We start from the raw sequence: 25,444 nt of genomic DNA, 5'->3' as shown, positions 1-25,444 counted from the left end.
AGATTCCAGTTTCTCCTCTGTGCCTGCGGGCTCCCATCCTCTCTGCACACTCCTCTGCTCTGGCCCTTACACTATGCATTGCAGCAATTTGATTATATCCTTCGTCTTTCCCAAGACCAAAGCTCCCTGAGGATAGGGACCATTTAGTTTCTCACTTTATTCCTCTTGGTTATACAGTGCCTGGCACAACATGGTTATTAAATAAATCTCTGTTGAAAACAAGGCATTGCTAGTAACACTGATTTTTATTTTTGGAAGATTCTTACCTTATGGACATAGTACATAATAAGTATGAATGCAGGCTGCACAATATTAGTTAACAGGGTCAAAGCGCAGTGGCAAATTCCACCTTTTAAATATCTGCCTTTTGGTGAGAGGAATGAGGTTGCTTTGTACTGTGTAGCACGCATAAAGTGAATAGTTGAAATTATTATAATTTTTTATTTAAAGTAAAAGGAACTGCAGGAAACTTGGTGTTTCTATTCATTTACCTTGATTTAGTGTCCCTATTATTTGCTTTACTGTATTGTAGTTACAAATTTATTTGTAATATTTTATATTCTATTTCATTTTAAAGAGTGATATGGGGCCAGACACAGTGGCTTACACCTGTAATCCCAGCACTTTGGGAGGGTGAGATGGGTGGATCACATGAGCTCAGGAGTTTAAGACCAGCCTGGCCAACATGGTGAAACCATGTCTCTACCAAAAAATACAGAAATTAGCTGGGTGTGGTGGTGCATGCCTGTAGTCCCAGTTACCTGGGAGGCTGAGGTGGGTGAATAGTTTAAACCCAGGAGGCAAAGGATCACGCCTCTGCACTCCAGCCCTGTCTGGAAAAAAACAAGTTACAGTGGCTTACACCTATAATCCCAGGACTTTAAGAGGCTGAAGTAGGAGAATCACTTGAGACCAGGAGTTCAAGACCAGCCTGAGCAATGGCGAGACCCCATCTCTACAAAAAATTAAAATTAAAAGCTACTTGGGAGGTTGACGTAGGAAGATCACTTGAGCCTGGGAGGTAAAGGCTGCATGAGCCATGATCATGCCACTGCACTCCCGTCTGGGTAACGGAGCAAGACCCTGTCTAAGAATGATATGCTCTTCTTCAGTACCAAAGTACTAAAGTGATTTCTTCATTCTATTCAATTCCCTGACATAAGCAGTAAAGAAATGAGAGGAAATTGAGGAGAAAGCAATTAGCAAGTTGGTAGATGGTCCACTGGAGTTAATAATGAAAGTGTGCCAGTTACCTCTGGTTTTCATAGTTGAGATCCCAAACTGCACTTACCCTGATTTTGAGGTGTGTCTGAATAACTGTAAAATATGTGCTGGGGATGGTGGTATATAGATTGGTCCCTGTATCTATCTCCCTTAGGGAACCAAGAGTCTAAAGGTATCAGGTTTATAGTTAAAATTGTGTTGATGCCATGTGTGAGGTGGAGAGGGTCTAGAACCTTTGTTGGGGTAGAGAAACCACATGGATTCTGTTTTCATAAAGAATCTAGGTGCCTTCTAAGAAGCAGGGACCCTAAGAAAATAGATTTGTGCCTAAGATTCGGCCAGGACTGGGAAAATGGTATTATCCCATCAGCCCAATTATTTTCCCATTTTTGTGGTCACATTCCAGAGTCTTGCAGAGAAGGGGAGGAGGGGCGTGGGAAGAGCCAGTGGTATGTTGGTGAATGGCTCTCTAAAGGGAAAAAAAGTCCTTATTTGTAGCATTTGGTGACTATCATAAGGTAAAACTCCTACCATAACTAACTTCAAGCTCCCAGCTGGGAAGCTGGCCCCAGCCGCTTCACTGGAAGACTGAGATTAAAAACCTGAAAACTAAGCCAGGCATAGTGGTTCATATCTGTAATTCTAGCACTTTGGGAGGCCGAAGATGGGGAAGTGGGGTAGGAGCCATGGAGGAGAGGCTGATCACTTGAGGCCAGGAGTTCGAAACCAGTTTGGCCAACATGGCAAAACCCTGTCTCTGTTAAAAAATATAGAAAAAATGAGTTGGACATGGTGGCATGCACCTGTAATCCCAGCTACTCAGGAGGCTGAGGCATGAGAATCAGTTGAACCTAGGAGGCAGAAGTTGCAGTGAGCTGAGATCACACCACTGCACTCCAGCCTCTGCAACAGAGCAAGAGCACATCTCAAAAAAATAAAACAAAATAAAACCCCTGAAACTAAAAAGAAAGAGCTGTTTCATTTAAAAATATTTATTAACTAGCACTGCTCTCAAGCTTGTATATTAGAATATTACAAAAGTTTGGGGAAGAAATTTCAAGAGCACTTTCTCCCCTGGGGTCAGAAATGGAGCAGCTGCAAGGCCAGATTATACCCAGCAGCTCCATCTGATGGGTCTCAGCAAACATCAGAGGCACTGGGGCCATGGGGAGTCCCTGCCTCTGAGTGCTATATTAGAAGTTACCCAAGTTTCACAAGCATTGTAGACTGCCCCCTGAGATTTCTAAAACTGGTGAGGAGATACCTTAAAGTAGAATGGAGTTCCTCCAACAGCAAGGATTGTGGGTGGGGTCAAGATCCATAGAAAAATTGCTCTCTCCAAACTAACTGGCAGTTATCAGTATTCAGATAATTCCTATTGGCCTAAATGTGAAGATAAATGCCTATTCTTAAGAAATTTTATTTGCACAAAGTTAATTCAAAATTGAAATTACAAATCACTTCCCAAATATCTCTGACCACAATAGACCTAGAAAAGCAAACCCCACTAATTAACACTAAATATTATGGGAGCTGATGCAGATCATCAAATTTAGCAAATGCTCATGTAGTGTATATAAGCCAAATGCCACCAAAGCCATGAGATAGAGTTGTTTTTCTGATAGTGGCAATCCACTGGTCCTGGTCATGACCTGATGCCTAACTTTGGTGACCCGCAGATTTGTAAGAAGTTGTTCAGGATTTAAAATGTAAATGGAGGTCAAGGTAAATTAACCCAGACACGACCGAATCCCTGACCTTGTTGTCATGAGTCCTGGGCTTTAATCAAATGAACTAACCAGCTTGGACAGCAGATAATGAACCTACCTGATGAAATTCTTGGCCAGAGAATTATACAGCAATCTTAATTTGTCCTGACAGATACTGCTGAGATCAAAATGTGGCAACATGTGTTAATGAGATTTTTAATTGAACTAGAATTTCGACAAAGAACCTAAATTTAAGATAAATAATTTTTCCTAAAATACAATTAAAATAGTTAACATAGATCTCTATTACCTCACTTTCCTCATAATTCATTGAAAGTTAGTAAAATATTATGAACAGAATCACTTGAGTTGCCACATGTGACATAGCTAGTTCATAGCTAATTGTTAGCAATTCATGTAGGTTATGTCTCCATAGAACATTAAAGATTGCCTTTAGTTATTCTATTCTGACTTGATGAAACTGTGCAAGTTAAGATTACTGTGTTTTTGTGTGCTGTTCTATTGTCTAGCATAAAAACTAATCAGCAAATTCAGCTGCTATGGGATACAAAACATTTTCTCACAAAACAATAGAAATAATACGTTTTTTAGCAACCAACGTGAAGAAGTTTCTTTTTTTTTTTTTTTTTTTTTTTTTTTTGCAATGCGCGATCTTGGCTCACCGCAACCTCCGCCTCCTGGGTTCAGGCAATTCTCCTGCCTCAGCCTCCTGAGTAGCTGGGATTACAGGCACGCGCCACCATGCCCAGCTAATTTTTTGTATTTTTAGTAGAGACGGGGTTTCACCATGTTGACCAGGATGGTCTCGATCTCTTGACCTCGTGATCCACCTACCTCGGCCTCCATAAGTGCTAGGATTACAGGCGTGAGCCACCGCGCCTGGCCAAAGAAGTTTCTTAATGTAGAAAAAGAGCTTTAAATGATATATGTACATTAATCTATAGCAATTAGTAACTTAAGTAGTTACTAGAACTTACTTTGAAAATCACAAGTTGATGATTTATCATGCTACAGAATTTCTCTAATTATTACTTAAACTGATGTGATAGTAAGAGAATGGGCAGCAATATGAACTTATGAGAAGTGCACACATCTAAGAAATTAGATATAGGTTTTGAAAATTAGTTTGGGCAAGCTTTTACCCTCTTTATGTCAAGTTCCTCTCTCCCTGGAGTAAAGGTTGTGTTGTGTGTGTGTGTGTGTGTGTGTGTGTGTGTATTTTTTACAAGAACCAGTGTGATGTAATTAGAATTAAAATTTGCAATCAAATTATATTTTAATTTCAGAAGGCTTTATCTTAGTTCTGGTTGATACTCAGTTTAAAAGGGATACTAAACACAAGCTTGACATGTCTTTCCAGTGGACCCTGTTCCTCTGATCACATTCTCTGATTCTCACTCAGTCAAAAAGTTCTACAAATATATAAAAGCATTTCATAATCTTTCATTTCATATGACCTGACTATGAAATTATTTTTAAATGTCAGTAATAGCTTCTTTACTAATCTAGTTGCAAATTAGGCTATTTTAAATTGAGTACAAATTATCCCCAACTTACATAAGTTAATGGTTTAACTTAAGATTATTTGACTTTACAAGGCCACGAAAGCAGTATGCGCTTGGTAGAAACCATACTTTGAGCATGCAAAGTATTCACTTTCAATACAGTATTCAATAAGTTACATGAGATAATCAACATTTCCTTGTAAAATAGACTCATGTTGGATGATTTTGTTCAACTGTTAGCTGGTTAGGGATTCTGAACATATTTAAGGTAGGCTGGGCTATAATGTTGGTAGTTTAGGTGTATAAATTGCATTCTGTCACAATATTTTCAACTTATTATGGGTTTATTGAGATGTAATCACATCATAAATTGAGGAGCACCCATATTTTTGTAAGAGTTGCCATTTGCTACCACAGTTAGTTGCACATAAGCACTCACTTTCCCCTCTGCCTGGAAAACTCACCTGTAAGCTCCCTCTTGCCTATTAGGTCTCAGCTTGATGTAAGGTTGCCAAATAACACGCATGATGCCCACTCAAATTTGTATTTCATATTAAAAGGGTGTTTTTAGTAGAATGTGTCCAAAATATTTCAGGGGATATACTTAAGCTAGAAAATTATTCATTGTGTATCTGAAATTTGAGTTTAATTGACATTATATATTTTTGTTAAATCTGGCAACCCTCAATTGACTGGCACCTCCTTAGAGAGACTTTTGCTAGCCAGTTCTCAAAAATAGTCTTGGTCTCTCTCTCTCTATCCTCCCAGAATTTTCTATTCCATCACTCTGTTCTGAATTCTTCTGAATACTTACTACCATCTGAAATCATCTTGTGTGCATTGTCCAACTTTCTTGTAATAATATACATACACAGTGTTTCTGAAGCACATAAATTCAGAGATCAGGCTTAGCCCTTTTTAAGGAGATAACATTTTAAAAACTCTATATAAGATCTGTATTCTTCACCTCTTTACCCTCAACCTATAAAACAGTATGTGGTACACAATAGGTAATCAATAAATATTTGATGAAGAAATGTATATATTAAAAGAAAGAATTTGAAATTTATATATAAGTATCACCAGGAAGAAATTGCTTTTGCAAACAGCACTGCATCTAACTATGAAGCTAAATTTTAAAATATACATTTATATTTTCAAATGACTTATATGTGGCTTAAAGATTGAACTGTCCAAGAAATGTTAGAAAAAGCCATTTATTATGGGCATTCTTTTTTAAATAAACTGTAATCAGTGGTCTTTTTAAACCAAGGTATTTTGATTTTGCTACAGTAATACATACCTGCCAGTAAAAAAAAAAAATATGTATTTGAATTTGAATATGTTTATCCCTAGAGAGCCTTGATCTCACTAAATACAGAAATAGCACCGTGAATAAATTGGATACACTTGTGTGTTCATGTAAGATTTTCATTTTTTAAAATATTTTTTGCTTTCTAATTGTCCCTGGGATGTATTAAAACAAATGCTGTGAATCACAAGAAGACTGACATGGTTTCAGAACCTCCTCCTGCCCTTTTGCCTTGTGATGAAAGGAAACATTTGATTGATAGGCTTCAGCTCATTACAAATATGTTACCAAGTCATCAAGGGCTTTTGGGTTGAAATTCAGAAAGAATAATAAAACAGAAGGAAGGACTAAAAAAAAAATCCTCCTTTTTACAGTCATTAAATTAAAATGAAAAGTCTGTCACATCTTATACAGTTTGAAGGTATTATTTGCATTCCAAGTCTATGGATGGTGCCAAGCCAGATCTCTGGATTTGTGTACTACACTAGTGGTTGTATGTGTTCAGAGGGGATAGTATCTGAGGAATTTAGATGTTTGGGTGAACCATTATTTCAGAATTCAAAGGTGCATTCTCAAAAAGAGAAAGAGGCAAAATGATTTTAATAATGGTTTCACCCAAGTGATAAATGATACACTATGCTGTACTATGTGAGAGTTGCTATAGGGGTACTGGGTAAATGTATAACTAGATTTGATCAAATTACACTTTTGTGGCTCCTGCAAGACAACTCTTTAAGGTTTCCTTGAGAGAGTTGCAGAACAAACCTCACCGACAGTTTGACAAGTCTTGGATTCCCTCTTTCCCGGGACCTGCACACAAACATATCCATTTTGCCTCTGGTTCTCAAAAAGGGAGGAATTCTAACTTCTCAGCCAAATATTGCTTAGAGGAAAAATTGTACAAAAGGTGAAGTTTCTGCAGCTCCTTACAACCTCAACATCCTGTCTTCCTCTTATCTTTCCTCTCCCCACCACATCTCTCCAAAAAAAAAAAAAGATATCCTTACCTTTTTCCACCTCAGTGGTTCTCCAAAATGGGTGCTCTTTAGAATCGCTTGTTTGTTTTAGTTTGGTTTTTAAAATACAAGTGCCTAGGCTCTACCTCAGATCAATTGATTCAGAATCTTAGGAGGTGTTTCCCTAGCATTTTAACAGCTCCTCAGATGATTCTAATGTGTTACCAGGAAGAAGAACTGCTGTAGCAGGTCATTAAGTGAAAGCTAACATAAGAATTGATCAGAGGTTTAAGGCAATGGCTCTCAAGCTTGGCTGTACATTTGAATCATCTGGAGGAACTTTCAAAAAAAAAATGTCCAGGCTCTATCCCAGAACAATTGATTCAGACTCTCCAAGAGTCTGGGTCATCAGGTCCTCCACCTGATTCTCATGTGCACTAGTGTTGAGAACCACTGGTTTCTAGTGTAACCCTTTGCAGAGGTATTTGTATTTTCATAAGCAATTAAGAAGTTGCTTCAATGATTAAAGACAGGAAAGAGTACTGGAAAACATCTGTCTGTCTGTGCCACCACCATGTCCTCTCTCTTTCTGAACATTTTCAAACCAAACTTGTAGATAGGTTCTTCTATGCCTACTTACCTAATGATGGATCCCAGATACCATTTTCTGTTACTAAAAATTGTGTTGTGATGATCAAAACTGATGAAAGACTGTTGTCTTTACAGCTGTTTTTATAATGATTACCTCCAAAATTTTCATATAAAACTTTTTTTGCATTTTAAATTTCTATATGTCTGTAAAATTAGGAGAGCTAAGAAACAAGTTAGACTCCTAATGACGTGCATAAACTAAGGTTGAGTCTTTACATTAAAAAATCTATCTTCATTTGTATATTTTGTGTGTTTTTTTAGAATAAAAGAAATAAGAGGGATTCGTGGAAGCTAATTTTCCCTTACAGGCCTTTTTGTACCAAAGAAAGGAGAATATTTTCTTACTCTTTTTTTTTATAAATGGTATTATATGCATGTGTATTTATATATTTTTATCTTTATGAAATTTCAGGGCAAAACAAATGGCCCATTTTCCACGGTCTTTCTTCCAAGACAAAAAAGTACCGCCATTTAGAAGAGATATGATTAGGTTGCTGATTTTTGTTCTTATTACAAAAAGAAATAGGAAACAGGGTCTATTCCAGGGAATGGGAGGGACAAAGGGACCATTTGGCCCCAGGCTGCTTACACATAAATAACTTCAAAATTGATTTTTATTTATTTTTTAAATGAGATCTGTTCATATAGTCCATCATACAACTTTAAACTCGTGCCCATTAGATACAGGTTGAGTATCCCATATCCTAAATGCTTGAGACCAGAAATGTTTTGGATTTCAGGGTTTTTTGCATTTTAAGATATTTGCATATATATAATGAGATATCTTGAGAATGATACCTAAGTCTAAACACAAAATTTGTTCATGTTCCATATACACCTTATACATATAGCCTAAAGGTAATTTTATACAAAATATTTAATAGTTTTGTGCATAAAACAGAGTTTTTACTGCTTTTGAATGCAACCAGTCACATAAAGTCAGGTGTGGAATTTTCCAATTGTGATATCATGCCTGTAAATTTTGGATTTTGGAGCATCTCTGATTTTATATTTTTGGGTTAGGGATGCTCAGCCTGCATCTACACACTGGCATTATGCTTTTGTATGAGTTAATTTTTTAGCACAGTCTATATTTTTCTCTGAAAAAGTTAACCACTTTGCATTGAAGTTTTGGAATATTTTTAAGCATTGATTTTTTAAAATTTAAGCATTTAAAGTACTTTTTTAAAATTTATGACAAGATTATGCTAAAATTTATAGAAAGGAAAAGAAACTAGAGTAGCTATAATGGTTTTGAAAAAGAACATGGTGGGAAGAATCACTGTACCCAAGTTTAAGATTTATTATAAAGCTACAGCCATCAACATTGTGTTCCATAGATCAATGGAGCAGAATAGAGAATGCAGAAATAGACCCACACTTCTATATAGAACTGATGCTTGACAATAATGTGAAAGCAATTCGGTAAAATAAGGATAGTCTTTTCAACAAATGGTCAGAGAGTAGTTATATATTCATAGGCCAAAAAATAAACCTTATCCTAAACCTTACACTTTGTATGAAAATTAACTCAAAATGGATCATAGACTTACAAGTAAAATTTTAGAAGAAAATATTCAGGACCTAGGGCTTTGTGAAGAGTTTTTGGATAAGATATTGAAAGTGCAATCCATAAAAGAAATACAGTTCAATATATTGGATATCATCAAATTTAAAAATGTTTGTTCTATGAAAGGTACTGTTAAGACATGAGAAAAGCAAGCTATCAGCTGGCAGGAAATACTTGCAAATCACATATCTGACAAAAGACTCATATGTAGAATATATAAAGAATTGTCAAAACTCAACAGTAAATAATCCCAAACAGTCCAATTAGAAAATAAGCAAAATACATGGAGAGACTTCTCACCAAAGAGGATGCACAGATAGCAAATAAACACATTAAAAGATATGCAACATCAGTAACCATTAGACAAATACAAATTAAAACTACAATAGAATATCAGGATGGCTAAAATAAAAAAATCATGACTCATAAATAGCTGGTAAGAAGTAAAATCATACACATTTGATGTCAGTATAGTCATGTCTTATAATACTAAACAAACAGCATACGACCCAGAATTTGTATCCCTGGGTCTTTATCACTGAGAAATCATGAATACTCATGGAAGCTTTATTTGTAATAGCCAAAATTGAAGATGAAGAGTTAAACTGTGGTATGCCTATACCGTGGAATTCCACTCAGCAATAAAATGGAAGCATTATTGATGGATCTAAAGGGTGTTATGCTGAGTGAAAAAAAATGCCAGTCTCAAAAGGCTTATATTATTGTGTGATTTCATTCATTCTCAAAATGACCAAACTGTAGTAATTAAGAACAGACTAATGACCTCCAGGGTTTAGGGTTGATAGTGAGGAGGGCAGCATGAGGGATGGTCTAGTCTGTAACCTGACTGAAGTGATGAGTACATGAACATACACATGACATGGAAATATATGGCTCCAATGTCAATGTCCTGGCTCAGATATTGTATTCTCGTAGCATAAAACTGGTAGAAACTGGGTGAAAAATGCACAGGGACCTCCTGTACTATCTTTACAACTTCCTTGGAATCTATAATTATTTCAACATAAGTTTGATTTTTTTATTAATTATTGACTTATTAAATATAAGAATTTAAAATAGATTCTGTTTGTAATTCTGTTGGACCATTTTATGTTTCTAACATGCTGGACTCCTCAAAAGCTAGAAGAGGCCTGAGCCTCTAAGACCTCTTACCTCTGAGAGATGTGAGAAGTAAAACTCACCAGCCAGGCTGGCCCTAACATCCTCATGGGAAGCCTCATTGGAAACATCCCAGAAGAACACTGCCTCAGGCTTCCAAGGCCTGTGGGATGGGATCTGCAAAGAGGAAGATGATAAGCAGGACTCCTCCTGACCCACACCTGGTTCCCCATATGAAACACACACACACACACACACACACACACAGTTTCTCAGAGTCAGTTGTTACCATGGCCTCCCTCGTCATCTTTGCCACCTTTGCATCTGCGTCACTGATTGCTAATCCCTAATCTAGGTAAACACCCTGTGAGATCATTTTACCTATCTTGGCTCCCATCTCTGCAAAATGATTCCACAAGAGGCAAAACCAGTCCTGTGGATTTTCCAAACCCAGAAATACTTCTGTTGTGTTTCCTGTTACTGACTGAGTTTTGTGGCGAGCCCATGAGACTGAAGGAGAGGAAACCCCTGTTACAACTGTTTTAACTCACCTTTCCCTTAATAACTCTCCTTCTTTTTTGTTATTTTCTTTATTATTTCATACTAGATATAAGAGTAAAGTAGGACTAGAAAAATTTTTTAAGTCTTTGAACAAGAAGCCTTACAACCTCCATGAATGCATATTTACACACAGCTATTTTGAGTTACAAGATGCCTGAAATGGGTGTAGCAGCATTCTTTATATAGTGCTTACTGTAAAATCCACCCTCAACTTGATCTCCCTTGTGGTTGAGAGTATGCATGTATTCGTTTCTTTCTTTCTTTTTTTTTTTTTTTTTCGTCTTGAGACGGAGTCTCAGTATGTTGCCCAGGCAACAGAGTGCAGTGGTGCAATCTCGGCTCATTACAACCTCTACCTCCTGGGTTCAAGCGATCTTCCCCTTCTCAGCTTCTCCAGTAGCTGGGATTACAAGTGTGTGCCACCTCACCTGGCTAAATTTTTTTGTATTTTTAGTAAAGGTGAGTTTTCACCATGTTGGCCAGGCTGATCTCGAATTCCTGACTTAAGTGATCCTCAAAAGCCATTTTATATATGGGTTTTATTTATAAGAAATAAGTGGGACAAGTAAGAGAGTCTTAAGAAACATTGCACTCTAGTTCAGGTAATTTATATCTATATAATATTCACAATTACATAAGCGTAATTAACCCTTAATTTGTAAAATTTATATAAAGGCTACATTAATTAGACACTTGATTCAATAACAGCTTACCGATCTATTTTAAATAGCCATTTTCTTAAGCACTTTATTAGGTCTCAAGAACTGTGTTGAGATACATGAATTCATCTAACTTTCACTGCTGGGCAAGGTGTGAGAGCCCTAGCATCTGAAAGTGGTCCACTCTCGGGTTGCTAAGAAGAAATTACTGACAACAGTGTAAGTTTGAAAAAGGAAAGTTTTATTAGAAAGAAAGAATGCTGCAGAAGGGTGCAGCAGGCGCCTCGGCAAGATAGAATGAAGTGGACCATAGTGGATTCTCCTTAGGAACATTTATGGACCTTAAGACAGAAACTTGAGGGTAATTTTGACCATATTAGCCAGTATGTTGTGATAAATGATTACATTTACAGTCATTTTGATGTGTTAGTATCAGCAAGTGTTGCACAATGAGTGCATAGCATTCTAGAGATGTAATGAAATTTTAGTTACTTATATATTTTTTTTTGAAAGAGTCTTGGAACCAGATGCCTCTTTAGATACTAGAGAACTTTAATTACTTTTAAATTCTCTCAATACAGAGTTTCGCCTCTGATGGTCTATTTGATGGTTACCAGGTGGTCTTTGCTCCCCTCATGATACTTCTAAATTCCTCATGTACAAAGATTTTTGTCTCCAGCACGTGCTCATGGTCATTAGCTGATTGTCGCCCTCCTCACTCACAGTATCTCTCAAGTAGGTACCAGTAATCCCTCATTTTACAGATGAAACTGAGACACAAAGAGTTTGAGTAACTTGTTCGAGGTCACATTGCTGGTATGAAGTGAAGAAAAATAGGACCATGTAGTCAATATCTTCATTTAAAAAAATTATGAAAGTATAGAATGTAGTGACCAAATGGTCAAAATAGTCTGGAATCATTCTCTTTGAAATTATTAAGATAATCCAAGTGAGACTATTCAATTAACAAAATCCATCTTATTACAGGATACTGGCAACTGCATCAAATCTACATTTTGCTTGCAAATATTCATCCAGTATGAAAGAGAGAATAAAAATATTAGAATAAAAAATTTTTTAAGTGAGAAGATAGGCAGTTAGACATTCTTTTGTGACACAAACTAGTTCTATGGAGAATAATGAAGGCATTGTTAAGCAGTTTGAAGGTTTGACTTATAAAACTATGTGTTAACTGATTGGCAACCAACCAATAGAAAGTAAATTGCTAAACTAGTCTGCATGGGCAAATGCTACCAAGAACTTTTCAAAGGTACAGCTGCACTTTTATACAAAGTTCCCTCATCATCTACAGGTACTTTCCTACATATGGTCATGACATTTGATGACACCCATTCAGGATATCAGTCACCAGCTGGTTTATAAAATGATTCAGATGTTGAACTTAATTATTCAGGGTTCTGTGCAACTACAAGAGTGTCCTGTATTTCTTGTCCTTTTCTCCCATAACTTCTGTCTCCCTCCAAAGACCTAAATGCTCTGCTTGTGATAGAAACATGCAACTTCAAATACTCAGGTAAGCATATATGGGTAGGCTAGGATGGAAAGCACAAATTTCTGAAACCTCAGAAAAAAGGTGCAAGCTCTATACATGCTGTCCAACCTGCATTAAATCCACCATGGGAGAATTGAGTAGTGATTACGTCTGGTTTGTAAGTTCTGCATCAAATGCACAAAATGTTAGTTTCAACCCATTTGGGTGAAAGAAATAATGTCCTAAAACATTCTCTCTCATTTCTTTCCTTCTTTCTTACTCTTCTCCACTGGTTAATCTTTAATCATTCATCATCTTCCTCTTTATCTTATAGTGTGCCTGGGACACAGAGTCAACTTGTCTACCTTCAACTCCTTCATCCCATCCTTTTAATATTATTCAACTAATATTTATAAAGTTCATAGGTTGTGGTAGTTAGTACTTTTCTGAGCATTGAAGATGTATCATTAAACAATAGACACTCACACACATGCACACCCACATGTGTGCATCAAAAAAAATTAAACTGAATATTGGGAAGAAAAGATTTTTGAGAAAAATTCAATACTGAAAGAGAAAATATTCTTCAAAAGTATAGAAAAGCAACCTAGATTATTGCAGATCATAGAAACTGGTTTGTTGTTTATTTAAAATTTACAAACAGTCACATGGTTCATAACAGTATCTCAGTTTAGTTTTAATTTGCATTTTTTTTTTGTTTGGGGTGATAGTAAGAATCTTTTACTGTATTTAAGTCTTTTATATATTTCCTTAGGATAAACTATCAGCTCATATTCTTTGCCCAATTTTCGAATGGGTAATTGTTTTTTTCTCATTGAGTTATATGAGTTGAAAATATTTTTCCCAGCTTGTTGAGTACCTTCATTCTGACTTTGGTTAGTGAATTTTGCATTGCACAAGTTATTTATTTTTGTGCAATCACGTTTTTCCAACTATTTGTTAATGGTTTAATGATGTAAGAAAAGGACTGTCCCCTCTAAGGGGACATTCTTGTAAAAGAATGTTCCATGGTTCCTTCTAGCTCTGTTCTAGTTTCATTTTTTAAAAAATAAATCTTTAATGTATTTTGAATTTACCTTGGGGTGGAGTGTAAGGCATAAATTTATTTTTTATTTTTTATTTTTTTCTTTCAGGTAACTGTTTAGTTAGCCTTGGTGAATAGTGAATGACTAGGTAGGAAATTTACTTTAAGGGATGAGAACAGTTATGGAGGGATCCTTGGCTCTTTGCATGCTTGAATCAGAGAAGCATGTGGTTGAAAGTATGCATGTATTCATTTCTTTCTTTTTCTTCTTTTTGAGACGGAGTCTCAGTATGTTGCCCAGGCAACAGAGTGCAGTGGTGCAATCTCAGCTCAGGTAACATTGAAACTACCTTTGCAAAAAGTATAACTGAAGAAATTATGACAGTGAAAGAGATCAGCCCTAACTGACCCCATCTAGCTTCTAACCTTTAAGCTGTCCTTGTTCATTCCTGGGTATAGGCAGAACTAATCTTGGGAAGGAATTTAGTTTATGGGTTGACTCTGAAATAAAATTGATAACATTCCTTTTCCCAAAAGACCCACTTCTTGCCTTAAGCCAGTCTGCCTTTGTAGGACTAACAAACTATAAGATTAGATATTGCAGTTTAGGGATCATGCACTTCTAGCTGCCAGAGTCTGATCCTCCAAAATTGCTCCTTGCATAATGGATAACATCACTATTGAAAAACCTAAGATCAGTGTTTGAGATAGTTTGCTGACCCTGCACTGGACGGATCAGCCGACACCACCCAGATTGGTAATCTGGCTCAACCAGTTCTGCCATCCCCCCTGTGATTCCATCTCCAACCTGACCAGTCAGCACTCCCCACTTCCAAGCCCCTACCCCTCAAATTATCTTGAAAAACTCTGATCTTCGTGCTCCAGGAAGCTGATTTGGGTGTACGAGGTGTCTGATTTGGTGAGTATTCCAGGCAGCTGCCAACTGCTCCTTCTTCTCCTGACTTGCTGGCCTCTGTAGAGCTGCTGCTGTCTCTCAGTATCCTCGCAGGACGTCTGCCTGTTGCCTCATTACAAGGTGTCTGTAGCTGTAGCCCCATTACAGAGTGTCTGTCTGTAGCCCCATTAGGGGGTGTCTAATTGGACGGAGAATAGGGGACTTGTTTGGAGGACTACTCTTGCTTTGAGACTGGGGCTGGAATCTTTTTCTTGAAGGCCTTCTGTTCATCTTAAACTCTGTGTGTGTGTGTGTGTGTGTGTGTGTGTGTGTGTGTGTGTGTGTGTGTGGTTGGAGGGAAACCCTGAAGGAATTGCTGACAGAAGTCCTGCAGGCCTAACTGAGGGTGCCCAAAGACTACCCATTGAGTCCCCAGTCAGGGATCATTTCTCCCCACCTGCAGTGGATCAAAGACAACAGAGACCAATGAGAGAAAGTTTGAGCCTTGCCAGGTAGATACTGGGTGCTGAAAGAGGTGACTAATGTCTGTTTCATTGTTTGTATTTTGCTTCTGTTGGGATGAAAAATGTCAACTGGGTTTTCCATGCAGCCTGATGGACAACAGCTTGCAAATTTAAGAATCTTTTGCCCTTGGTTCCATAAAACACCAAAAAAAAGGTGATGATTTTTATTGTTTCTTTATTTTTATTTTTATGAGGCAGTCTTGCTCTGTCACCCAGGCTGGAGTGCAATGCCATGATCTTGGCTCACTGCGACCTCCACTTCCCAGGCTCAAGCAATTCTCCTGCCTCAGCCTCCCCAGTAGCTGGCACTACAGACATGTGCCACCACACCTAGTTAACTTTTGTATTTTTAGTAAAGATGGACTTTTGCCATATTGGTCAGGCTGGTCTTGAACTCCTGGCCTCAAATGATCTGCCTACCTCAGCCCTTCAAAGAGCTGGGATTACAGGTGTAAGCCACCACACCTGGCTGAAAAGGGTAATTTTCTTTTGCAAAGTGGCTTGATACCCCACAGCTAAGGCACAGCAAGCAAGGCCATGAAAAGCCACTCCATTCTTCTGGAAGCTAGAAGGGAACCCAGAAACCTAGTATGTTAGCAAAAATGGTAAGAATTTCTTACCAGACAATTTCTGCGCTCTCATCTCTCTTTCTCTCTCTCTCTCTCTCTCTTTCTCTCTCTCTCTCTCTCTCTCCCCCTTCTCTCTCTCCTTCTCTCTCTCTCTCTGAGCATTTTTGTGTGTGTTCAAATGGTAAACATCACTGTTTGTCTCCTTTGCAAAGACTTTATTAATAGAAAAAAAAGGATTTATAAGACTAGTCTTGGACTGTAGCAAATCTCATGTACTTTGTACTAAGTATTTGTCTTTCTCTGTTGTTCGGTATTGGAGAGAGAGGTGTCACAGGATAGAACGTGAGCTTAGGACCCCTATAAGCCTGCTTTTCAAGCCAGCCCCTCAGGCTAGTCAGTTACAAACTTTGCTGTGGGTTTCTGACACCAATACTGGATGGAGTTTCTCTCTGTTTCTTTTATGTCCTTGATAGCTTAACCTTGTAACCATGTGGGGATACTTTCTCTTGGTCTTTGCTAGCCAGATGATAGGATTTTGGGGTTCATGTCATAGCCCTAAAAGTTATCTTGAGCAGTCAAAGGCCTTAGCAAACTTGAAATTGGCTTCTTTAGGGTTCTTCTGGAAAGCATTACCTGCTCAATGCTGGAGCTTGGTAGCCAGTGCTTTGTCTTTTGACAGCGGCAGCCCGGGTTTAATTCTTGGCTTAGGGATTGAGTCCTTTCTGGTTTGTCATTTGTATAACTTTCTGCCATTTGTTGATTCTTTTTCCTGCCATGGATAGCTTTTGATTTCCTGTCTTGAATTTTCCTTTCTCTGAATTACCTTTGGGAAAATTCTAAATCAGAAAAGAAAGAAAGAGAGAAAGCGGAAGGAAGGAAGGAAGGAAGGTAGGAAGGAAGGAGGGAGGGAGGGAGGGAAGGGCTTACCATCTCTTTGGGACACCTTATGTATCTATAGTGAAATCTTAATCTTATTAAATCTTACTAATTTTATGTGGGAGGTTAACCGGAATCATTGACCGTCTCTACTGGCTAGAGTCTGATAATAAGAGATTTTTAAAAAAATTTTAAAGAGTTCTGTGGTTAAAATTAGCTTAATTAAAAACAGATATCCAAGCTATACATATATATATACATATATACATATATATATATATAAATTATGTGTGTGTATATATATATTTGTATACACACACACATAATTTTTTTAAGAGGCCTGTACGTTTTTTTCTCTTCTTGGATCTTGGTTGTTTTTGAGAAAGACTTTTTGTCTATTTGTTTTTCTTCTCGATCAACTGAAATACTTCTCCATTTTGCCCTCTTGCCATCCTTAATGCCCACATAAGAGAACATAAGATAATTTCTAACAGTTTCCATTCTGGAATAATACTAATTTTTAAAAACCCTCTGTTTTCCTCATGGAACCCTGGGAGTTGAAATTGGATAGACCTCTCTCAAAATCTAAGACCCTGTTCAGTTTTATATTATGTTACCTGACATTTCATTTTTTGACTTTTGGGGGTAGCAGAAATTACTTTGCATTATGGGAGAGCTTTTAGCCTTGGTGAATAATGACTAGATAGGAAATTTACTTTAAGGGATGAGAACAGTTATGGAGGGATCCTTGGCTCTTTGGATGCTTGAATCAGAGAAGCATGCTCTTGGCCATGGAAAACATGAAAAATTCCATCCCCCACCCCCAACACTGAGAAATGAGACTCCCATGAGGAATGGGCTGATTACAAAATGGACTGATTTGCTTTGGGTAGCCATGCAATGAAATGCATAGTAAAAGTATTGCACTCCCAGAGCATTTCCCTGTTTTGGGGAATTCAGGATGCAATATAAAAATGGAACTCTTAATTTTGAGGATCTGTTTTTGCCTTTCACCTGTCCCTACTTATTAGGCCCTAGAAACTACATGCTTTCCCAGTCCTATTCACTGAAGGGCTCCACCCTAAAGTCAGTAATTTAAGTTTTAAGAAACTTTAAAACTAGCAAATGAAAAAAATCTTACAACTACTAGATCTTCTGTCTGCCTATTTATTTATATGTGTGGTGTGTGTGATGCCTATATAAAAGAACTCTAATAAATTGGCTTAAAGAAAAATCCTTTCCATCAGAATAAAGGTTTTTTCCTTTTTTAAAAATTTTTGAGTTATTTTTTCTGTGGGCGGGGGACAGAGTCTTGCTGTATCGTCCAGGCTGGAGTATAGCAGTGCAATCTCAGCTCACTGCAACCTCCACCTCCCAGGTTCAAGCAATTCTCATGCCTCAGCCTCAAGTAGCTGGGACTTCAGGCATGTGCCACCGTGCCTGGCCCTGAGTTATCATTTTGAGTAAATGAATGACTTATGGTGAAATGTGATTCTATTTTGTGATATCCAGTGTTTTAAACCTTTGATATTTGACAAACTTTCCAAGATCAAATTCTAAGTTAAAAAAAAAAAAGTAGGTCTCCTAAAGTTCAAAAAGACATATTTGGCTTATTTAATGTATTAAAATCATGCAAGAAACATTGTCAAATATAAAATGGTGTTTAACTTTCTTTGGGTTATATTGATATGAATATGTTATTAGTATGTGGTACAAAATTGAATAAGATTTCTATAATTCTAATATGTCTCAGTATATGTTATCAGTAATAATAATTGTTGAATTTTTGTATGCCACAGAGGTAACAGATTTCCTTGTCAATTGTGTCTTTGTGGCTTCCCTAAAACTTTTTTTTTTTTGTCATCCACAGACAATTGTTGTCTTGATAGTTTTATAATCAGCTATAAAACTTTGACAGGTGCTCTTAAACGCAAGTTTCTGATAACCTTGGAGACTATGACATTAAAATAGAGGAAAAAACTTTCAGGACTCTCATAAAGAGCTGAAATGTTCTTTCATGTGAATAGATCATCTCAGTCTAGGTAGCAGGCCAGGTGAACCTGTTGGGTCATTATAACTAGCTATTAAATAATCTGTTTTCTCATTGACCTGAGATGCTATTTTTATCATATGTTTGTGAGTCTATGCCTGGATTCTTTTTTAACTTATTCATTAAACTTTGTCTATTTCTTTCTTTTTTTCCTTTCTTTTTTTTTTTTTTTTTTTTTTTGAGACAGAGTCTCTCTCTGTCACCCAGGCTGGAGTGTGGTGGCTTCCTGAGTAGCTGGGATTACAGGTATGGGTCACCACACCTGGATACTTTTTGTATTTTTAGTAGAAGTAGGATTTCACCATGTTGGCCAGGCTGGTTTCAAACTCCTGTCCCCAAGTGATCCACCTGCCTTGGCCTCCCAAAGTGCTGGGATTACAGGCATGAGCCACTGTGCCTAGCCAGAACTTTATCTATTTCTTTAATAGTACCACATTATTTAATTATTTTAGCTTTATAAAAATTTTAATGTTTAATATGACTAGCAACCCATTTATTAACCTATTTTTCAGAATTTATAGATTAAATTAGGGAAAACTGACATCTTATGAGCCTTGTCATCCAAGAACATGCTGTACATTTTCATTCACATAAATTATCTTCCCTGATTCTTAAGAGCATTTAAAATATTTCTTCATATAGACATTGCATATATCTTGCTATCTTGTTACATATTGTCTTTATTCTGTTGCGGCTATAAGTAGGATCTTTTCATGGATTAATCTTCTTACTGTTTTTTTTAATATATGAAGAATATGGATTTTAATTGAGTTCCCAGACTAGGTGTTGAATTGTTTTTGTATATATGATAATTTTTTGGTTGATTTTCCTAGTTTTTAAAGTCTACAGTTTGATCATCTGGAATCCCTTTTGAATTTATGTACCTCTGATTTCTTTATCTCATCTAGTTATGTTAGTTAGAGTTTCCAGAAAAATAACTGAAGTGATCATAGCAGACATATTTGTATGGCTTCTGACTTTGTTGAAAATGTTTCTACTAATTATTTTTAGGCATAATACTGAATTTTAGGTTAAGATCAATAATTTTTATATGTTAAGGAAATATCTATGTATTTCTCTTTTACTATGAATCAAGAATAAATGTTAAATTTTAACAGATGTCCTTCTAACATACACAGATATGACACATATGACAGGACTTTTCCCTTAAATATTTTAATATAAAATTAAATTTTAACCTTTAAAGTTGAATTAATGAAGTTTCTAAAATTGAATTTATAGAACTGATCTTCACATTTGTATAATAATCCCCATATGATCAACATATACCTTCTATTAGCAAGCTTCTGGATTCTGTTTACTAATGTTTTATTTAGGTTTTTGTATCACTAAACAAGTAAATTAATCTATAATTTATTGGTGCCTTTTTTGTCAGATTTTGCCCTGTATCCTTTTATCAAACAGAAGTTTTTCATCAATGATTTTGTTAAATAAGACACATATGAGAATATATATGACAATTTTTACTCCTTCCAAATTTGGGGGGATATATATATGACAATTTTTACTCCTTCCAAATTTGGGAAGAAATACAGTTGAGATAATTAGATTAGGACAGGCCAATTACATTACTTCCTGGATATAGCTCTCTAATTTTCCATGCACAGAGCATTTATATTTTGCTGGCTATTTGTGTTATTATTTTTCAGTTATGGAGAAAACTTATATAGATGCACTTCCTCTTACTATGAATTCCTCAGAAAAGCAAGAGACCGTATGTATTTTTGGAACTGGTGATTTTGGAAGATCTTTGGGATTGAAAATGCTCCAGTGTGGTTATTTTGTTGTTTTTGGAAGTCGGAATCCCCAGATGACCAACCTACTGCCCAATGATGCAGAAGTCTTGAGCTATTCAGAAGCAGCTAAGAAGTCTGACATCATAATCATAGCAATCCACAGAGAACATTATGATTTTCTCACAGAATTAACTGAGGTTCTCAATGGAAAAATATTGGTAGACATCAGCAACAACCTCAAAATCAATCAATATCCAGAATCTAATGCAGAGTACCTTGCTCAGTTGGTGCCAGGAGCCCACGTGGTAAAAGCATTTAACACCATCTCAGCCTGGGCTCTCCAGTCAGGAGCACTGGATGCAAGTCGGCAGGTAAGATTAAACAAATTTACACTCAGTCTTTAAAAAATGAATCATTTAATGGGCATTTGCCTCAAAGACTCCAAAATATAGTTCCCAGATAAAATATCCACTAAATATTACATTTTGCTAACGTGTTGTGAGTAAATTTTTTGAGCTTGATCAAGTTAGGTGGTCAACTGTTGCAATTCATCTCCCACTGTCTGCACCCTCAGCTTTTAGTTTGATGGAACTCCATGGTGTCAGCCTCTGGAGGCTTCTTGTCAGTACTAGAAACTAACGCTTGGCAGATATCTTTTCCTACTTCCATTACCTTGTATGAAACTGGTTCTATTTATGCACTGAGATTAGAAGCATTCATAAGTGATGTGGCACCACAAATACAGAAGAAAGATCAAACAACTCACAGTGTGGAGAACCAGGTCTTATATAAGTGTGATGTGCCTAAAACCATCCTCAACTAAAAACCCTGGTACTTATCCATCTAGGACACCATATACAAGTTTAAAGCATCTTGTTAGCTATGTTAATTCTACATCCTTATTTTAAAAATGGTTTACTGTTACATGTCATCATTCTGCATGGTGCTGACATAGCCTTTCGAAATAATTATGAAATAAAGAAAAGGAGTAAATACAGAATTAATTAATTGCTTTTAAACCAGGTGTTTGTGTGTGGAAATGACAGCAAAGCCAAGCAAACGGTGATGGATATCGTTCGTGCTCTTGGACTGACTCCATTGGATCAAGGATCACTCATGGCAGCTAAAGAAATTGAAAAGTACCCCCTGCAACTGTTTCCAATGTGGAGGTTCCCCTTCTATTTGTCTGCAGCACTGTGCATCATCTTGTTTTTCTACTGTGTTGTAAGAGACGTAATCTACCCTTATGTTTATGAAAAGAAAGATAATACATTTCGTATGGCTATTTCCATTCCAAATCGTATCTTTCCAATAACAGCACTTACACTGCTTGCTTTGGTTTACCTCCCTGGTGTTATTGCTGCCATTCTACAACTGTACCGAGGCACAAAATACCGTCGATTCCCAAACTGGCTTGACCACTGGATGCTCTGCCGAAAGCAGCTTGGCTTGGTAGCTCTGGGATTTGCCTTCCTTCATGTCCTCTACACACTTGTGATTCCCATTCGATATTATGTACGATGGAGGCTGGGAAACTTAACTGCTACCCAGGTAAATCTCTTCTTACGTATTTTCCTCTACTCCTGAAATCAGAGACTATTGCTACATCATATTCCATTTCATAATTACAGAAAGTCACTCTTCTAAGCATCTTCTTTTTTAAAGTAACTAGAATTAGAAATGTCATGTCAGTTTTTTTAAATGAGTCCAGTTGAGATCTCATACAACTATTAAGAATAAAATTTTAATTCCCAGGTTCATTTGGGTCCAGATCTGTATTCCCAGAGCTCATGGGGATATTGGCAAACTGACAGATTTCATGGCTCAAGAAACCTAATGACACTTGCCAGAATACCTTTGGGTGGCAGTCAGTTGTTACCTAATGTGTCTTCAAGCTTCTACTCTTCTGCATGCTACTTCCTTTCGGAAGTCAAAACTGACCATCTTATAAATAAGGGGGCTACTCAAACATGTGCCACAGTGAAGAAACCAAATTCACAAAAGAGTGCTTATAATTCCCTTAATGTTTGACTTGGGGGAAGTTGGCCTCAATAACTAGAAAACCAAACAATTCTGAGAAAATATCAAATATTATCTTATGCATAATCAAAAGATTCAGTTAGAATCAGCTGAAGGAGTCTTAAGACATTTCCAGAGGAAGTGCTATAAATCAGTTCTAGTTAGAAATAGCTAGTTTTGGTAGCTCTTACTTCAGTCTCAGAAAACATTAGTCAGTCATTGATGATACTCCTATGAGTTTCTCTACATTACTTCCCTAATAAATATTTGTAAGTTTCCTGGGTAAGAGTCACACTACAAGTGTCTGATTCCTCTCAACTTGTGGTGCAAGACTGATGTATTATATTATAACATAAAAAACATGAAAGAACCCAACTTTGAGAGTGTGAATAATCCACATATAAAGGAGAAAAACAGAATTCTGAAGTAATTGTTTGAGAACATCAAGTTTTGCTTGGGGAACAAAATACAGATGGTAATGAAGGTTTCAGTAAGTGTTTAGTTTCTTTTAGAATCTATAGGGAAAATTAAAACTTTCTACACAACTCTTAGAATCAAGTTCAAACAGAACCAATTACTTCTTTTTGCCAAAAAAGTAATTTCTAAGTGTATTTTTCACCAAAGTTATTTTAAAATAACTTTTAAGAAATGTCATACAGTTTGAGCAAATAATTTATGCAGAGGTATTTTTCAGTCCCTTTCAAAGTATGGACGGTTTGTAAAAATGTATTTTTGTAATTGCTTATAATTTTTCTTAGGCAATACTCAAGAAAGAGACTCCATTTAGTACCTCCACAGCCTGGCTTTATGATTCATATGTAGCTTTGGGAATACTTGGATTTTTTCTGTTTGTACTCTTGGGAATCACTTCTTTGCCATCCGTTAGCAATGCAGTCAACTGGAGAGAATTTCGATTTGTCCAGGTAAGAACTTTAAGATAATTTCTAATTTTTTATTTTGCTCCATCACTTTCCTAGCAATCACATTTAAAAACTCAAATTAGAAAATTTTGAACCCAGGTACAAAAGGCAGAATCCATACGGTTTGGTTTATTAATACAGCATTCCTTGCCAAGATTCCTGGCTGCCCCCAGATCCACAGCTAAAACAATAGGGTGAAAAGTACCAAGAATTATTAACAATTTTTGTGTGGAGACATACTAGATACAAGGTGAAAAGAAATCCCAAGTCAAAATTTCCCTATCTAAAAATTAATCTTACAACATGGACATACTGGGATGGAAAACCAGATGTTGAGATAAAGTTTAAAATCTTCAAAGCAAGATTTGATAGATGTCATCACACCAGAGGATTTAATGCTCTTCTGTAAGAGGGAAGATTGTTTTCTTTCACATATCAACCACCAACCAACCCCTCTTTAAAGGCAGTTAGTAACAACACATTCTTGTAGACCCAAGTATGGCACCAGGACCAGCAGCATCTGCACCACCTGGAAACTTGTTAGATACACAAAGCCCCAGGCCATGCCCAGGTCTACTGAATCAGAAACTCTGAACGTGTGGCCCAGAAATTTAACCTGCCTTCAAGATGATTCTGATGCATGCTTATTATGAGTATAATAGAATAGACCATTAGTCTTTAAAATTAGGTTAGAATTTTATAGAACTATTGGAATCTTAAGTCTTGCAGTTTCTCCCAGGGACCGAATGCCATCAACATGTTCTCATTAACACTTTTCTTCAAGGTATTAAGACAGAAATAAACATCAAGCTTTAGACTGTAGGCTGAAACAAGTAAGATTGGCTATTGCTCTTTATTGCGATAGAAATGAACTACGATCTGCTTTTAGTCAGTAACATATACTAAGATGGTGCTTCTTGAGGTCATACTGTGTGTTATTCATCTCGGACCTCAAAAAAGATGACAAATAAGAGTTCCACCTTTGGGAACCAAGGCAAGCTACATCATTTATTCTAACTTAGAAGAGTTTACTCCTGGGAAACTTTTCCATCCAACTAGGTTAAGATGAAGCAACTATATCATTTGTAAGCAACAATCTTGTTTTAAATGAAGCATTTACCATCCTGAAGAAGGGTTAGTGCTTTTTTCAATACTTAACAAAGTGTCTTAAACATTATAGGTCTCAAATGTTTGTGGTTATTGACAAATACCTATCGCTTGCTTAGAGTGTTTCACTTTAAGATGTAAATAATGTAAACTTACATACTTTTGTTTCTTGCTTGCAGTCCAAACTAGGTTATTTGACCCTGATCTTGTGTACAGCACACACCCTGGTATATGGTGGGAAGAAATTCCTCAACCCTTCCAATCTCAAATGGTATCTTCCTGCGGCCTACGTGCTAGGGCTCATCATTCCTTGCATCGTACTGGTGATCAAGTTTGTCCTAATCATGCCATGTGTAGACAACACCCTTACAAGGATCCGCCAGGGCTGGGAAAGGAACTCAAAACACTAGAAATCAGCACTGAATGTGAAAAACAGATATTTAAAGCAAAGTTCAATTTACCTGGAGTTCTGAACTATAGTTTTGAATGTTTAAAGAAGAATGATGGGTGCTGTTAGTAAAGCTGTTTTCTTACACAATGACTGAGATTCATGAACACAGAGGGAAACATTGCCTGTCTTTGAAAAATTGATACACTAGAAGAGAACACCATTTTATCTCAGGTTAGTGAAGAATCAGGGCAGGTCCCTGCCTCTTGTTTTCCTGGCGGCCATGGGGCTGAGACTGAGATTAGCTTTGCGGTTTCACACTAAGAAGCTTCTTGCTATGGGCAACATGCATGACCTAATATCTTGCAAAATCCAGTGGAAGTACATGCAACTTCCTTCTCTGGCTCCAGGGCTAAGTTAAGTGAAAGAAAAAAACAGCACAGTGGTGACCACTGATAAAGACTTTATTAGGTATATCTGAAGAAGTGGGCCACATGAAATTTAAAAAGGAAATG

At 36.8% G+C, this 25,444-nt stretch overlaps 1 protein-coding gene across 2 annotated transcripts in view; it reads left to right on the top strand.

The window, feature by feature from the left end:
* The window catches only part of STEAP4 (STEAP4 metalloreductase), a 29,559-nt gene extending 4,518 nt beyond the window's left edge, over positions 1–25,041 (top strand). Inside the window, exons 1-5 of one of the 2 annotated variants that reach the window (XM_074379384.1) lie at positions 3,713–12,022; positions 20,409–20,866; positions 21,519–22,046; positions 23,273–23,437; positions 24,721–25,041. In XM_074379384.1, coding sequence (XP_074235485.1) covers positions 11,923–12,022; positions 20,409–20,866; positions 21,519–22,046; positions 23,273–23,437; positions 24,721–24,951 — 1,482 coding nt within the window. In that variant the 5' untranslated portion in view covers positions 3,713–11,922 and the 3' untranslated portion in view covers positions 24,952–25,041. Of the gene's footprint in view, positions 1–3,712; positions 12,023–20,408; positions 20,867–21,518; positions 22,047–23,272; positions 23,438–24,720 lie in introns of those variants that run through there. The other variant, XM_010345094.3, reaches the window with a different exon arrangement.
* Positions 25,042–25,444: the final 403 nt, after the last annotated feature.

Source organism: Saimiri boliviensis, chromosome 10 (genome assembly GCF_048565385.1).
Source record: "Saimiri boliviensis isolate mSaiBol1 chromosome 10, mSaiBol1.pri, whole genome shotgun sequence".
NCBI lineage: Eukaryota > Metazoa > Chordata > Mammalia > Primates > Cebidae > Saimiri > Saimiri boliviensis.
Note: the sequence above shows the minus strand (reverse complement) of the source record. Positions and strands in the feature narration are given on the sequence as shown.